Source organism: Sinocyclocheilus anshuiensis, unplaced genomic scaffold, assembly GCF_001515605.1.
Source record: "Sinocyclocheilus anshuiensis isolate Anshui unplaced genomic scaffold, SAMN03320099.WGS_v1.1 scaffold2216, whole genome shotgun sequence".
In the NCBI taxonomy this organism is placed as follows: domain Eukaryota; kingdom Metazoa; phylum Chordata; class Actinopteri; order Cypriniformes; family Cyprinidae; genus Sinocyclocheilus; species Sinocyclocheilus anshuiensis.
The window spans coordinates 161,319-178,301 of NW_015545525.1; the positions used below are offsets into that span (position 1 = coordinate 161,319).

Below are 16,983 nucleotides of genomic sequence, written 5' to 3' on the forward strand. Positions count from 1 at the left end.
AGCGCTATATAAATAAAGGTGACTTGACTTGACTTGACTTGAATGTTGGTGACCAAACAGTTGCTGGTAGCCATTGACTTCCACAGTATTTTTTTATATATATATACTATGAAAGTAAAACATCTTTTGTGTTCAGCGGAAGAAGTAAACTCATACAGGTTTGGAACAACATGAGGGTGAGTCAATAACAACAAAAGTTTCATTTTTGGGTGAACTATCTCTTTAAGTGTTTGTCGATGTTCTTGTCACCACATAATGTAAAATATTATGATTTGGCATGAAAATACAGAGCTGATATGCAGGATTTTCTCACCGGAAGAAATATCCAGAAGATCCAGGGCTCTCGTCTTGCAACATGCAAATGTTCTTTGAGATGCATGACCTTTCGAGCTCAAAGTCTATCTCTGACATGTGGGTGAAATATACCTTAGTCCAGAACAGTCTAAAATTAACAAAGAAAAGGTACAGTTAAAATCACACATTAACATAAGCTCACCACATTTCCTACTCCAGTGTCAAACATCATTAAAATCTCGGGGTGTAGCCTGCAGCATCCTAGTCCTGTATATAGCACACACAGCATTACTTTCATTTAACATGAATAGTTAGTATGTGACTTACATTGCGACCAATAGCGGTGTCTCTCTTGATAACTGATGACTAGTGATGATGACAATTATAATTCATAAAAACGGGTTATAAAATATACATTAAAAATGAACAAATGAAAGAGACAGCAATTACAAGGTGTTACAATGCAATTGTATAATTAGATTTTGTGTTATTAGTACATTTAAGAGAGTCAACGAACATAAGCCAAAAAACCCTTAAAACATGGTTTAGTTACACCTTTTACTTTTATGTAGCCTATATGAAATTTACCATATAAAATCATAAGATTCACCATAAATAATTTTTGATTCATAATATATGAAAACACCTTTGCATATTATATCTAAATTGTGTCAAGATTGTGTCCCTTCCCCTCCTCTCCCTTCCCTGCTAAACGTGATGGAATTTGAAAGTGAAAGTGAAAAGCGACTGCTGGCAATAGCTGATTGCCCACGCCACTGCTGCATTTATGTGTATATCTGCTAATTCGATTCATCAGAACAACTAAAGAAGAAACAGCATCTTCCCTGTTTCATTTCTGATTTAAAAAAAAATGAATATTAGGGTTGTGTGTTACATCTAATGTTGTTAAATGAATGTTTATTGCATTATTTCAGTTTCATGTGTGTTACCATGATGGTGTTTGGTGGTTTAGTTACACCTTTTACTTTTATGTAGCCTATATGAAATTTACCATATAAAATCATAAGATTCACCATAAATAATTTTTGATTCATAATATATGAAAACACCTTTGCATATTATATCTAAATTGTGTCAAGATTGTGTCCCTTCCCCTCCTCTCCCTTCCCTGCTAAACGTGATGGAATTTGAAAGTGAAAGTGAAAAGCGACTGCTGGCAATAGCTGATTGCCCACGCCACTGCTGCATTTATGTGTATATCTGCTAATTCGATTCATCAGAACAACTAAAGAAGAAACAGCATCTTCCCTGTTTCATTTCTGATTTTAAAAAAAATGAATATTAGGGTTGTGTGTTACATCTAATGTTGTTAAATTAATGTTTATTGCATTATTTCAGTTTCATGTGTGTTACCATGATGGTGTTTAGTGTTTGTGTGAATGACACTGTGCACCTTCTATATATGTTATTATTTAAAAGCTGCTTGTGATGGGCTTTGGTTCATCATGTGACTTTCTCATCACCTCCTGCATTTGGTGGTTATCAGTGTATTACAAAGGTACAAAACAGATTTCAGTACTTCAGTAGGTTGGTATATTAACATTATATCAGTTAATGAAATTACGGTATTTAACTGTAAATTAAAGTTAAAACCGTAAAACCTCAAATGTTGATACCGTATTTTTTACGGTAAAATTCCGGCAACCACAGCTGCCGGTTTTTTTCCGTACATTTTACAGAATTTTTTTTACAGTGTACATATAATATTAATAAACAGGCTATTACCACAAATCATCGAAGATAAGTGTAAAGAATCACAGACTAATAAAAGAAACCTCACGCAGAAGTTTAGTTTCTTCCTGGTGTTCAGTGCCACGATTAAACATAAATGTAAGAGCGCCGTGAAATAACATTCAGTAAACTAAACGAAGTAAACAACTGTTTACTGTTGACTAATATTTCATAAATAATTCATAACTCGAGGAAACGTGGCTGCATATATTTGTATCCAATTTGATTCTTACCTGAACTTGACGCCATTTTCACAGCAACACAAACATCGAAATCGAAAGAAAAGCACTGATCGAGAGAGCTGACCTGCGTCTGCAGAGAAAATAATAGATTTTATATTTATTGAAATTAAGCTTTCTGCGTCCATTCATTTTCCTTCTTTAAACCAGAAATGAAATACGGAAGACGTGGTTTCTTCTTTAACTGTTCTGATGAATAGAATAAGATACAAACTCTTCAAAATTATTTTTAATATATATAAATGCAGTAGCAGCTCCTGGCCATTAATTTAGATGAAGCAGATTCTGGGTCGTAGTTCTATGATTTCTCATTCATAATCGCTGAACACATGCAAAGGCACTGCTGGAAGAGGTTTGGTGTCTTTGCGTGATTCAGCCAGACGGTGGCGCTGTCGTATTCTGTGTCGTCTATATAGTCTGTGCAGAAGCATTCAACAAAGCTTTTCATTGTATTTTGTACATGATACTTGTACACATGACAATAAACATGACTTGAACTAGACGCTTGAAGAAGCTGGGTAAAAATATACATATAACACTTAATTTTCAATTTAAATTAATAGTTTGTACAAAATTAAATTTCTAAACTCTGTCAACAATTACCCCAGCAAACACAGAACGTTCCCCTAACGTTAGTTTTTGGTTCCCGTTTGGTTATTGTTTTTTGGGAACCAACTACTAACGTTAAGGGGAACTTTTTTTTTAGATTATAATTTTTTGTAACCATAAAATAACATTCCCAGAACGTTGCAGGGTGGTTATTTTTAAAATAACCTAAAAACAACTTATACAGAACATTCCCTATTCAGGTTATTTTTATAACCCCGTAAAACTATCTTTCCAATGAAAACGTTACAGATGTTTTTTTTGTGTGTAATGTCCTGCAGAGCTCTGAAATTCGTTTAATGCAGCATTTACTAAAATACAGAAATAATAACAGTAATCATATAGGAACAAAGATGTTAGGGAAACGTTCTAATAACGTTATACAAACCAAAAACTAACGTTCTATTTCCGCTAAGAAAACTTTCCTGACTAACCAAAAACAAACCATAACGGCCGCAGGGGAAGGCTTCCTGCTTCTTCCTCTGCCTAGGCTCTTCTATGGTGGTGAGCAGCTGGCTGAGCTTCTTCCTTCTTCAGCTTCTTGATAGCAGAGTCAGCAAAGAGATGATCTCGTCGCTGAAGGCGAAAAATTCTAATGAAATGGTGCTCTGGGCTGACTTATATAGAGGTTGGCTCCGCCTCTTCTGGCGAGCTAGAGCGCCATTGGTTTGTGCAGCCGCGTTCATTATCAGCGATGTATCGCATGCGATAATGAAAGCTGTTTGCGTAGCTTGTCAGTTATGAGGCGCCGGACGAGATGCGCATGATAAACGCATGCGATTTATCGTGCAGCCCTAATGAGAGAGACCATTTGAAAAGGAACCGTTTTTTATGCCACTTACAAAACAATTGCCATAGTAAATACTTTTTGTATTTTCAAAAGAAATACTTTTTGTACGCGAAAACAAAAATAGCGACTTTATTCAACAATTCGTCTCCTCTGTGTCCTTCTGCATCACCGTAGTGCCATTTTGGAGAATATCCACTGAACTCAAGCCACGTACGCTCTTCTGTGTCAGCCGCGACACAAGGATACGTTTTCTACGTGTATTTACGCTTTGATTTGAACAAAAACAGCGCAACCTTGTGTCGCGGCTGACACAGAAGAGCGTACGCTGCTTGAATAAAGTCGTTATTTTTGTTTTCTACGCGTACAAAAAGTATTCTCGTCACTTCATAAAATTCAGATTGAACCACTGATGGCAGATGTACTATTCTGACGATGCTTTTCATACTTTTCTGGACCTTGACAGTGTAATTTACTTGGCAGTCAATGTGACAAGTCACAAGCCTCCCGGTTTTCATCCAAAATATCTTAAATTGTGTTCCGAAGACGAACAAAGCTTTTACTGGTTTGGAACAACATGGCGGTAAGTGATTAATGACAAAATGTTCATTTTGGGGTGGCGTATCTCTTTAAGTTAACGTCAATTAGCCGGAGTAAACTGTAGGTGAACAGAGAAGCATAATAACTTTTGTATGTTCCACTGCTTCTTTATCGCAAGTTAGCTCAGACAGACATAACGTAACGTTAACAGCAAGCTAACGTGAAACACTGAGGAAAACATCTTTTGTTTTTTATTTTCAATTAAAGCAGTTAAAAACCAACACTGAATGTGTTTTGCGGAACATTGTTTTGGCTGTTCTTATATAGTGCATCTATAACACAGTATATTAAAATATATGGAAGTTAGCTTTAAACATATCTTAAATAACACTTCACATGCTTAAAGTTGTTCCAAAATAAGACATTTATTTTGGAACAACTTATTTTGGAACCATTCTTTTTTAATACAATTTAAAAATTCATATAAAATCTGGGCTCTCTCTCTCTCTTCTTCATTCTTTAATGTCTATTTTATATTGTTCTCCTCTTAAATTTCTCTTCTTTTTCTCTCTTTATCATGATTCTCTCTTTCTTCCTCCATCTTCATGTTCATTCTCTCAATCTCTTGTTTAAGATTCTGATTATATTCATCCCACATTGCCTGTTCTTTCTTTCTCCATTTCTCCTCCTCTTCTTCTCTTTGTCTTGCTTCTTGTTTCTGTTTCTCCCATTCCTCTCGTTCTCTCTTCAGCTCCTCTCGTATCTTTCTCTCTTGTTCCTCTATGTCTTTAATGTCTCTTTTATTTCGTTCTTCTCTCTCAATAAATTCTTCTTCTCTTCTCTTTCTCTCTATCTCATGATTCTGTCGTTCTTCCTCCATCTTCATCTTCATCCTCTTTTTCTCTTCTTCATGTTTGTTCACCAGTTCTTCTTTTTCTCTGTTCACTTGCTCCACTCTCTCCATCAGGATCTTCATCTGTTGTTCTTGTTTTTCTCTCTCCATCTCTCTGAACATCTTACATGAGTAGTAACTCCCTCCGTTTGCTTTCACTATGTTGTCTATCTTCTGCAGTAGATCAGTCACCTGTGTTTGGTCTCCAGTCTCTTTATTATTGAACACATGGAATCTGTTTCCACACGCTTCCATCAAGTTTATCAAAGGTGAACCAGGTTTTCCCAGATACTGTTCAATGGTTTTGTTCTGCAGAAAGTCTCCTCTGGTGAAGAGCACCATGGTGTACATTAATGAGTTTTCACCAAACGTCTCTTGGATGATCTTCACTGCTGTTGCTTCTTCTTGAGTGAATTGTCCCAGTGGAATCAGTAAGAGAAACACATGTGGTCCAGGCAGGATCATGGAGATGCAGTTACTCATTTCTCTCTGGATCTGTTCATTACGGAGTTCAGTATCAAACAGTCCTGGAGTGTCGATCACAGTAATGTGTCTACTGCTGATTTCAGCTTTCTCTCTACGACACTCTTTAGTAACAGATGTTTGAGAAATGTCTGAAATAAATGTGTTTCCTCCTAAGATGGTGTTTCCAGTTGAACTCTTCCCAACTCCAGTTTTTCCCAGCAGCACAATCCTCAGTTCATCGTCTCTTACTCTTGAATCTAAAGATAGATTTAAAACAAGAAACCATAAAGAAACATTAAAAACAACATATTGGATTTCAGGTGAAGACTGTCAATTATCCAGATCATCACAGAATATTGTGTGTAATTTATACTGAAGCATCATGAGGTATTATATCATTTCTTCTGAACTCTGCGTTTAATGTTATTGTTTTGTCTCCGAAATCTGTGTAGACTTCAGCAATCATGAAAAGTGATTAATCAATGCAGATTTTTCTGATCATTACCTTGTGACTGAAACCACGTCTCTAATGAATGGACTCGCTTCTTCATTTCTTCAAATTTCTGCAGTTTTTCCATCTGTGCCTCCATCAATGTCTCTGTGGAGAAACAAACACCACTATTTTCCTCAACTATCTGCTCCAGTTTCTCCATCAGCTCAGACACTTGTGTGTTCAGGCCGATGAACTGATGTCGTCCTCCAAATCTCTCAATGACAGACTGTGTTTCTTCATTGAGTTCTGCTGTCTGATGCTCTGGATTCTGTTTTATGAGGATCATGATGTGTTTGTTGACTCTTGAGCTGAAGATCCTCTGGATCTCCTCTATTTCTGCTCTGTCTTCATTATTGAGTGGAGCATCAGGAATGATGAGGATGAAAGCATGAACTCCAGGATGACAGAGAGACACACAGCGGTGAGTCTGACGCATCATGTCCTCCTCTGAGAGCTGAGTGTTGAACAGAGCTGGAAGCTCCACCAGACTGATCAGACGTCCATCAAGCTCCACGTCTCTCCTCACACACTCTGAGCTGAGCTCTGATCTTCTTTCGCTCTGCTTCAGGATCAGCTTTGATATGAAGGATTTTAATCCTCTGTTACTCCCACACACAACCAGATTCAGCTTCACACCCTCTGGATCTGTGTCAAAGGAATAAACTAGTTTAACAATGTGATTTAAACTTAAGTTAGATTAATGCTGCATTCACATCATGTCAGAATTACTGTAATCACGACTACTGATTACTGTAATTGACTAGTTTCCCACTAGTAAACAACCTTTCATGTCCTGAACACACTCATGCGGAAACACCAAAGATAAAACTCTCACCCATAGGCGGAGGGTGAGCCAACTCCAGGGTTGTCTTGTATTTATCTAGTTGGATTTTTGTTAGTAAATTTTGCCGCATGTAGATCCTCGCCTCATCTCGTCCTTGTCCCAGGTATAAATTTAATGTCACAATCAACACTTTTCAACTCATTCATTTACTATTAACTTTATTCAAGAGTTGAAATGATTTTATTAGCTTTCTTGTGCATTAGCTTGGGGCTAGGGGTGTGTATTTTTTCAAAAATGCTTTAGAAAACTGAGTCGGGCCGAGTACCAAAACAAACTTGTAGCCAATCAGCAGTAAGGGGCGTGTCTACTCATGATGCGTTTAATGTTATTGTTTTGTCTCCGAAATCTGTGTAGACTTCAGCAATCATGAAAAGTGATTAATCAATGCAGATTTTTCTGATCATTACCTTGTGACTGAAACCACGTCTGTAATGAATCGACTCTCTTCTTCATTTCTTCAAATTTCTGCAGTTTTTCCATCTGTGCCTCCATCAATGTCTCTGTGGAGAAACAAACACCACTATTTTCCTCAACTATCTGCTCCAGTTTCTCCATCAGCTCAGACACTTGTGTGTTCAGGCCGATGAACTGATGTCGTCCTCCAAATCTCTCAATGACAGACTGTGTTTCTTCATTGAGTTCTGCTGTCTGATGCTCTGGATTCTGTTTTATGAGGATCATGATGTGTTTGTTGACTCTTGAGCTGAAGATCCTCTGGATCTCCTCTATTTCTGCTCTGTCTTCATTATTGAGTGGAGCATCAGGAATGATGAGGATGAAAGCATGAACTCCAGGATGACAGAGAGACACACAGCGGTGAGTCTGACGCATCACGTCCTCCTCTGAGAGCTCAGTGAGAGCTGGAAGCTCTATTACACTGATCTGATGTCCATGAATCATTTCCTCTCTCTTTTGACAAACTTTACTAATCTCTTTCTGAGTTTTACTCGTTACCCCTCTAAGCATTCTAGACACTGAGCTCTTGAGTGTTGGATTATTTCCACACAGCACAATGTTCAGCTTTGGTTTCCCAGTAATCGTCACTGAAAACATTAATTAGAAACAATATATTTAGTTCAACTTTGCTACCAAATGTATACTTCATTAAACAACAACAAAACTATTATATTGTGAAATATACAGGTGCATCTCAATAAATTAGAATGTCGTGGAAAAGTTCATTTATTTCAGTAATTCAACTCAAATTGTGAAACTCGTGTATTAAATAAATTCAATGCACACATGTCAAAGAAACCTGGGCTTCCATACCACCTCAGCAGTGCCACAAACTGATCACCTCCATGCCACGCCGAATTGAGGCAGTAATTAAAGCAAAAGGAGCCCCTACCAAGTATTGAGTGCATGTACAGTAAATTAACATACTTTCCAGAAGGCCAACAATTCACTAAAAATGTTTTTTTACTGGTCTTATGAAGTATTCTAGTTTGTTGAGATAGTGAATTGGTGGGTTTTTGTTAAATGTGAGCCAAAATCATCACAATTAAAAGAACCAAAGACTTAAACTACTTCAGTCTGTGTGCATTGAATTTATTTAATACACGAGTTTCACAATTTGAGTTGAATTACTGAAATAAATGAACTTTTCAATGACATTCTAATTTATTGAGATGCACCTGTAATTAGATTGCAGTACATTCTTTATCAACTGAAGGTTTAGGTGAATCCACTCTCTATGTATGGATTTATGTCACACACATACAGACTGTCTGCACTCACAACAACAGCATTCAGAGGAATATTTCACCCAAAATGGACAATTATATGATCATATACACGCTTCAAAAGTGGAATGATGATTTTACCATCAAGCTTTAAAATAAAAAAACACACACACACACAATTGAACCCTAAAAGCATTCTGTTAATGTCTTAATACTCTATTCAAAAATATCAAAATTTTTGTTAGAAGCTTTTCAACCAAAACAAAACAGATAAGTAAAAAGAAATTCTAGTTCAAGTCACGCAGTAGTGCTCCTCCTTTTTCTCTCTGTCTTTACATCACTGTAACTATTAAAGGACACAATAGTCTGTCATGATCATATACTTAGAGGTATTACCCTGAAAAAAATGTCTGTAACAAACCTCCTCCATCACGTCCTGTTTTTGTGCTCTCTGTGTTATCTGAATCCTTCTTCTGTTTCTCATCGTCTCCTCTGTCTGAAGCTCCAGAGCTGCTCAGATCTTCATCCACTGATGTTGCATTACCTCCATCTTCATACATGTTACAGATGAGAAATTCTTCATGTTCTTTCTTGCGTATCTCCTCTATCCTTCTGATCAACTCAGAGCGCCATCCTGGGTTTCTTGTATCAAACTGTAGATGTGCTCCTCCACACTCCTTTATTAAATTATAAACTGTATTATTCCATATCTTAGAAGCCAATTTGGATGTGCGTGTCTCTTCATCAGTTGTCACCACTATAGCGTGTTTAATGGCCTGCTCACTGAATAGGTTCAGCACATATTTCACTCTGTGTCTGTCCTCTTCACTGAAGTCATTATACTGCAGTACGAGTACGATCACATGAGGTCCTGGAGCAGACAGAGACACACAGTCTCTCACTGCCTCTATTATCTGATGCTGTGGGAAATTTGGATGGAGCAGGTAAGTTTTGATGACTTTGATGTGTGTCTTCTCCACCTTTCCACTGATTGCCACACTGAGATGATGTGAATAAGATGGAGCTTCATTCTGAAACACTTCTGTACCCAGTATAATGTTTCCCACACTGTTGTTTTCTGATCCATTCTTTCCCAGCAGAACAATCCTCAGATCACTCACTGAAAAAGACACATAAACACAAACAACGTAATAAAAAAAGCACAATCGTCACTTAATAATTTCATATTAAAAATTCTACAGAATTACCAGATTTAACACAAGACACTAGTAGTAATGTTACAATATCAAGTAACCCTTTCAGAAGCTTCAGAACATCTATGAAAGATGTACATTTGTTTAATCCTGAAGAGTTATCATCAATAATTATATTGACGTTCTATTGGGATGATCATTACTTGGACTTTTACACATTTTGTTCACTAAAAATAAAAGAATGGCAGCTGCATAGAGTCCGGTGAGCATCAGGAGCCGCTAACACTTGTTCAGTACAGTAACCAGTACAGTAGGCTCTCCGTGGGCCTCAATCATTTCTCTGGTAACCACTTTGAAATTCTGCTTAGGGCCCCAAAAATGCTAGTCCTCAGTAAACAGACTGATCTCACAGGGAATCACCGACAGGAGGAGGAATTATGGCTTTGAGAAAACTGCCCCCTGAATCTTCACTTCGAAGGATTTTGTCAAGCTTTGGAAATATTCAGATGTCTTCTTGTGTTTGAATGACACAGAAACAGCTTCAACTGCAATACGCAGAAATTATTTTTTACTCTATGCTCAAGGCTACTGTATCAAAAGTGCTGTCTGACGTCTCTGATGTCACAAACGAGATCTCAGCTGTGATGGACTGGAATATTTTTCAATCAGTGACAACTTACACCAATCTGTTCCTCAAACAAAGTTACTGTATGGGTTCAGAAGACTTGAAATTCAGGCCCAGATCTGTCTAGACGGGTTTTATGGTACTTTTATGATGGCTTTTGTCATTTTTGGAGAATGAGGGTGAAAGTCAGTGTCTACCTTCATTTTAGAAAAAGAGCATCTTTCATTAAAAACAAATAAATACAGTGCACTCTAAAATGAAAAGTAGTGTACTTCATGGCTGAAGTAGTTCCAGGTCTGTTTACTGTTATAGTTCTATACGACTATAATTTCAATATGTGGCTTCAGAATTATACTCATTGTGAAACGTGCTTTACAGATAAATCTGAATTTCATGTTTGATTGTAATGATTTTTTTTTTTTTACATTTTAATTAAATGTTATTTTAAAGAGGGTAGAAAAAAAACTTAATTTGACAAATATTTCCACATATAATATTCTTAAATTTGCTCTGGCTTTACTGTGGCAATATAAAAGCCAATTACTTAATTAAAAGGAAAAAGATAATTTATATTTATACTTATAAGACGATGCCGAATATTTCTCACACAGCATAAGTTGGTCTTTCTATACATGTAAAATATAGCTGATTTTATCATTTGGGAAGGTAATTATTTCTATAGCAAGGGTATTATTATATTTGGGGTCTTTCTAATCAAACAGTTTGAAAAACCACTGATCTACATCGCATTCTGTCTCTCTCACAACAAGACATTTAAACACAAGTAACTTTATAAATAAAACACATACACGAGTAATTCACATTGTTTTTGTTTTTTTTACATAAAAAATTACATTTTGACATATTGGGACTAATCATTATTTTTATTTTTGGGTGAACTATATTTTAATTGGTAAAACACAATATTACAACACATAAATGTTTGACACATCTTAGTATTACTGCCAGTGATTTAAAAGGGTGGTTGACTGTTTTTTTTTCTAGGCTTGATTGTGTTTATGGGGTGCAGTCTAACATGTGTTAATGCTTTGTTTGTTAAAATACGCATTATTTTTCACATAATTTACCTTTATTCTACACCGCTCTGTCCCTTCTCCTCTGAACGCGCTGATCATTTCCTGTTTTTATGAAGCCCCTCCCTCAGAAATACACGATGGGCTCTGATTGGTTAGCTGGCCCAGTGTGTTGTGATTGGCTAAACCGCCTCTAGTGCTCGTCTAAACATCCCGCCCCTCTCCTCAGCGGCATGTGCTCTGGTTGTATTGTAAACAATGGCGTTGTCTATTGTGCTTATCAGTTTGAGCCCGATTGAGAAGCGGAGGATCAGATTATTATTGAAGAGGATCGTGCAGAACCTGTGCAAGCACGGCTTTTAATGGTAGGCCTATGTTTTTTGTTTGTTGTTGTCTCGTACTTTTAGATACGCTGTTATTTGTAAATGCTACTACTTATGTTAGCTTTTAATATACGGTTTTATTCGGATTAAAGCTTTAATACAGTTCGGCAACCGCACGCGCGTCCATGTATAACGCTTCTCATAGCTATAGTATGTGAAAATAAGTGTATTCACTGAGCTGATGATCTGAATGAGAGAGAGATGCAGAGCAGAGCGTGTGCAGAGCAGGGCGACGCGAAGAACAGGATTGAGCACCGCTGCTTTAGAACATTGATTTTGAAACTTGTGAATCCATTAGAATCGATAGAAGACAGATAACTAACGTTAAAAAAGTGAAATAGCAATCAACCACCCCTTTAATTTACTTACTGTCAGGACGAACAAGATCTGGACTATGTCTACGTCTACCTGCTGCTGCTAGAGAAGAAAAATCACACACACAGAGAGAGAGAGAGAACAGATAGTTTATCCATTATAAATCGTTTTAAAAAGCATGTGCACTGAAAACCTGTGACTTCACAAAGTTATTGATACACACAGATCAAAATAAGGAAATTATGATTTTTCTTATTTTCAGAACATCTACAGTGTGTCAAAATTACACTTCAGCTCACAGGTACTGCAATGATCTACGCAGCCTACATATAATATTAATAAACAGGCTTTTGCCACAAATCAACAAAGATAAGTGTAAAGAATCACAGAATAATGAAAGACACCTCTTCCTGGTGTTCAGTGCCACGATTAAACAAATGTAAGCAGTGAAATAGCATTCAATAAACTAAATTAAGTTAACTGTGTACAGTTGGCTAATATTTCATAAGCAATTCATAAACTGAGGAAACGTGGCTGCATTTGTATCCAATTTGTTTCTTACCTGACGCCATTTTCACAGCAACACAAATCGAAATCGAAAGAAAAGCACTGATAAAGAGCTGACCTGCGCCCCGCCTACAGAGACTGGGAAAATAACATATTATGCTCCTTGTGAAACGTGCTTTACAGATAAATCTGAATTTCATGTTTGATTGTAATGATTTTTTTTGAATGAAACTTTCTGCGTCCGTTAATTTTCCTTCTTTAAACCAGAAATGAAATACGGAAGATGCGGTCTCTTCTTTAACTGTTCTGATGAAAGCAGATAAACTCTTAAAAATTGTTTTTAATTTAGATGAAGCAGATTCTGGGTCGTAGTTCTATCTCTATGATTTCTCATTCATAATCGCTGAACTCATGCAGACGCGCTGCTGGAAGAGGTTTGGTGTCTTTGCGTGATTCAGCCAGACGGTGGCGCTGTAATGTTGAATTAAAAAGTACAAACACACAGAACGGTGTTTTATTGTATTCTGTGTCGTCTGTGCAGAAGCATTCAAGAAAGCTTTTCATTGCATTTTGTATATTATATTTGTGCACATTACTTGAACTAGACGCTTGAAGAAGCTGGGTAAAAATATACATAACATTTAATTTTCTATTTAAATTAATAGTTTGTACAAAATTGCATTTCTAAACTCTGTCAACAATTACCCCAGCAAACACAGAACGTTCCCCTAACGTTAGTTTTTGGTTACGTTAAGGGGGGAAAAAAATGTTTTAGGTTATAATTTTTTGTAACCATAAAATAACATTCCCGGAACGTTGCAGGGTGGTTATTTTTAAAATAACCTAAAAACAACTTATACAGAACATTCCCTATTCAGGTTATAACCCTGTAAAACTATCTTTCCAATGAAAACGTTACAGATGTTTTTTTGTGTGTGTGTAATGTCCTGCAGAGCTCTGAAATTCGTTTAATGCAGCATTTACTAAAATACAGAAATAATAACAGTAATCATATAGGAACAAAGATGTTAGGGAAACGTTCTAATAACGTTATACAAACCAAAAACTAACGTTCTATTTCCACTAAGAAAACTTTCCTGACTAACCAAAAACTAACCATAACAAAATAACGTTCTGGGAACCAAAATTAGTTCCAAACTCTTGAAGACTAGCGTTCATCTTTGAAACAAATACAGGTATTTTAATTAAACCTGAGAGATTTGTGTTCCTCAGTTGAACCCTTAAACAGATCATGTTAAAATATATATGGAGGTTGATTACAGTTATTATTCTGTATACAAAGAACACGTTTCATATTTTATTTTGTGTAAAATTACAGTAACATTACAAATGCACACTACAATACTTCATATCTACAATAATAGAGTAGATAGCGAGTTCTTGCAGGACACATTATTTGCCTGACATACGTCACAGGGCTGAAGAAACACTGCATTTTACAGGTTTTGTTCAAACCTCAGGTTTTAATGTCATTAATAAAACATGCATAAGTGCACTTAAATAAAGCGTTTGCTCTAGTCTCAGTTATTCTGTGATTACAGGGAATAATCAGGCTTTTGAAATGCAGATGAACACTATTAATACTGTTAATATCTGATGCATCGAGGGTTTAAAGCTCTTAGGACAATGCTGAATGAACAGCACTCATTCATTCATCTTCCTCTGGTTTGGCACCCTGATCTCGGGCTGGTCTGGGGTCAGTTGAGCTGCTGCTCAGAGTCGATGTCTGTGTAGATATTACTGACGATATGAGTCAGATCCAGACTCTGGGTCAACATCACCGACAGAACCTCGTCCGCCTGGATGCCCTCGATGAACTCATCCAGAGACAGCTCGCCTGAACACACACACAGATGCATATGTAAATCACATTGCTTCATTTGCATATTTAAATAGCACACATAGACAGATTACCGTCTCCGTTAACGTCGATCTTGTTAAACACCATGTCGGTCAATTCCTCAGTGGAAAACTCCTGCTCTACTCCGTTAATGGCTTCAATGGCCTGGAGCCGAAAAACATCAACAACAAAAGACAAAAGTGAGTTCTGTGGAATAAGACTCACCAGCAGGTGGCGCCGAAGAAAAACAAAGGTGTCACTGATTTAAAGGGACAGTTCACCCAAAAATTAAACTCCTGTAATAATTTCTCACCCTCAAGTTGTTCTAAACCTGTAAGAAGATATTTTGAAGTATGTTGGGAACCAAACTGTTGACGGTAGCCATTGACTTCCATAGTATGGCGAAAAATACTATAGAAGCTAATGCTACCGTCAACTGTTTGATTCCCAACATTCTTCAAAATATCTTCTTACAGGTTTAGAACAACTTGAGGGTGAGAAATGATGACGGTTTCATTTTTGGGTGAGCTATGCAGTTTAATGTGGATTCAGAGACACCAGCAGGTGGCGCTCAAGAGAAACACAGACGCCACTGAATTCATCAGGATACCTTGAAGATGAGCAGCAGCTCCTCGCGGTCGATGCAGCCGCTGCTATCCACGTCGAACAGCTTGAAGTACCAGCGCAGTTTCTGCTGAACGCCACCCTTCAGAACCAAACTCAGAGCAGCCACATACTCCATGAAATCAATGCAGCCGTCCTGACGACATAATAAAACATATCAATTTATAATACTGGAAACAGTTATGATCCGTTTCCAGTGTCCTCTTCAAACTAAATTCAAGTAAAGTGTCTTTTAAAGCTTAAAGGGGTCATATGATGCGATTCCAATTGTTCCTTTCTCTTTGGAGTGTTACAAGCTCTTGGTGCATAAAGAAGATCTGTAAAGTTGCAAAGACTAAAGTCTCAAATCCAAAGAGATATTCTTTATAAAAGTTAAGAGTCAGCCACACCTACCTAAAACGGCTCGTTCTAACACGCCCCCACATATCTACATCACTATGTGGGAAGATTTGCATAACGCCGTCCAAATATTCACGCAAAGAAAGAAGGTGTAACTTTTATTCTCGCTGTAGTATTGTTGTTGCCGCCGCCATGTCGTGAAGACGCTGTGTGTTTCGTTGTGAAAGCGAAACTACTTTGTTTGGTCTTCCAAAAGAGGACGATATCCGCTTCGTCATGCCTGGAGCTGATCCGTGCTGGTCGCTGAGGGAATACATCAACTTAGTGCTGTGGATCGCCGGATCGGCTTTCACCGTGGACGAAGCAGAGTCCAGCTCGGGGTCGTCACATGTGCTTGCCGCAAACCCTCCGGACGCTCCTTTGTCGAATCCGCCGGCCTCTGCTCACTCAGCACGCCGTGTGTGATGCTGTGCGTTTCGTTGTGAAAGCAACGAAACACACAGCAACTACTTTGTTTGGTCTTCCAAAAGAGGACACGACTACAAATCAGTGGTTAAGTTGTATTTACAACACTGTTCCTCAACCCAAATATTCAGATGTGTGCAACACATTTTGATTTGGGTGAACTGTCCCTTTAAACGAGGATGATATTAATATATACAAGGATGATATTAACATGTAGTAGAACAGTAAATAATAAATGATAACAGATTGTCTTACGTCGTTAATGTCGAACGTCTTGAACATGGTCTTGACGTACTCGTTGGATGTTTCGGACAGATTCTTCAGGCCGAAGAACTTCTTGAACTCGTAGAAGGTGAGCTGACCGGAGGGACACTCGGTCATGAACTTGCGGTACCACTGATGGGAATGACAGGCGCTCAGCTCCTTCACTGACATGCCGGGCGAGTTTCCCATGATGCCGCTGCAGTGCCGGAGCTTCAGGAGAGACCGCTCACCGCTTCCCCGCGCAAACACACACTGAAACACGGGCTCGGCTCAGCGTCCAGGACAGGGCGAGGGTGAGGGTGTCCCGTCCAATTACCACTGACGTCACTCCCTGCTGTTCTTTTCCGCTCTGGAAAATGCAGCGAATTACCTCCTGATTACAGAGAATCCTAAATACAGTGCGTCAGCACGCCCCACTGACCTGAGATCACGACCTCTGTCTGTCTGTCAAACAGGACAGCAGCCTGACGTCAGCGCAGGGTTAACATTCAGTTCTGATGATCTAGAGAGAAAAAAAGTTTATTTTTAGTAACCATAAACTAACATTCTCCTATCTATCTATAATTTTATCTATCTATGTGTCTGTCTATCTATCTATCTATCTATCTGTCCGTCTGTCCGTCCGTCCGTCCGATCTATCTATCTGTCCGTCCGTCCGTCCGTCCGAACTATCTATCTATCTATCTATCTGTCTGTCTATCTGTCTGTCTGTCTGTCTGTCTATCTGTCTGTCCGTCCGTCCGTCCGTCGGTCTGTCTGTCTGTCTGTCTATCTATCTATCTGTCTGTCTGTCTATATATCTATCTGTCTATCTATCT

The 16,983-nt window shown here is 37.9% G+C and overlaps 2 protein-coding genes and 1 long non-coding RNA gene across 3 annotated transcripts in view; all 3 read right to left on the bottom strand.

Moving 5' to 3' along the window:
• Positions 1–684, bottom strand: part of LOC107698296 (uncharacterized) — an 18,229-nt gene extending 17,545 nt beyond the window's left edge. The window contains exons 1-2 of the long non-coding RNA XR_001635331.1: positions 622–684; positions 314–442 (exon numbers count right to left, since the gene is read on the bottom strand). This is a non-coding gene — a long non-coding RNA (uncharacterized LOC107698296). The remainder of the gene's footprint in view (positions 1–313; positions 443–621) is intronic.
• Positions 685–4,519: 3,835 nt separating this feature from the next.
• Positions 4,520–12,843, bottom strand: LOC107698294 (GTPase IMAP family member 8-like). Its single transcript, XM_016499248.1, has 5 exons — positions 12,668–12,843; positions 12,160–12,207; positions 9,016–9,714; positions 6,081–6,707; positions 4,520–5,832 (listed from the first exon to the last, which is right to left on the bottom strand). Exons 1-5 carry the CDS (start codon positions 12,810–12,812, stop codon positions 4,766–4,768), a joined length of 2,586 nt encoding a protein of 861 aa, XP_016354734.1. The 5' UTR covers positions 12,813–12,843; the 3' UTR covers positions 4,520–4,765.
• Positions 12,844–13,918: 1,075 nt separating this feature from the next.
• On the bottom strand, positions 13,919–16,663 carry LOC107698289 (guanylyl cyclase-activating protein 1-like). The gene is made up of 5 exons (XM_016499243.1): positions 16,587–16,663; positions 16,157–16,514; positions 15,084–15,233; positions 14,548–14,638; positions 13,919–14,470 (listed from the first exon to the last, which is right to left on the bottom strand). The coding sequence occupies exons 2-5, from the start codon at positions 16,352–16,354 to the stop codon at positions 14,331–14,333; spliced, it is 579 nt and encodes a 192-aa protein (XP_016354729.1). The 5' UTR covers positions 16,355–16,514; positions 16,587–16,663; the 3' UTR covers positions 13,919–14,330.
• Positions 16,664–16,983: the final 320 nt, after the last annotated feature.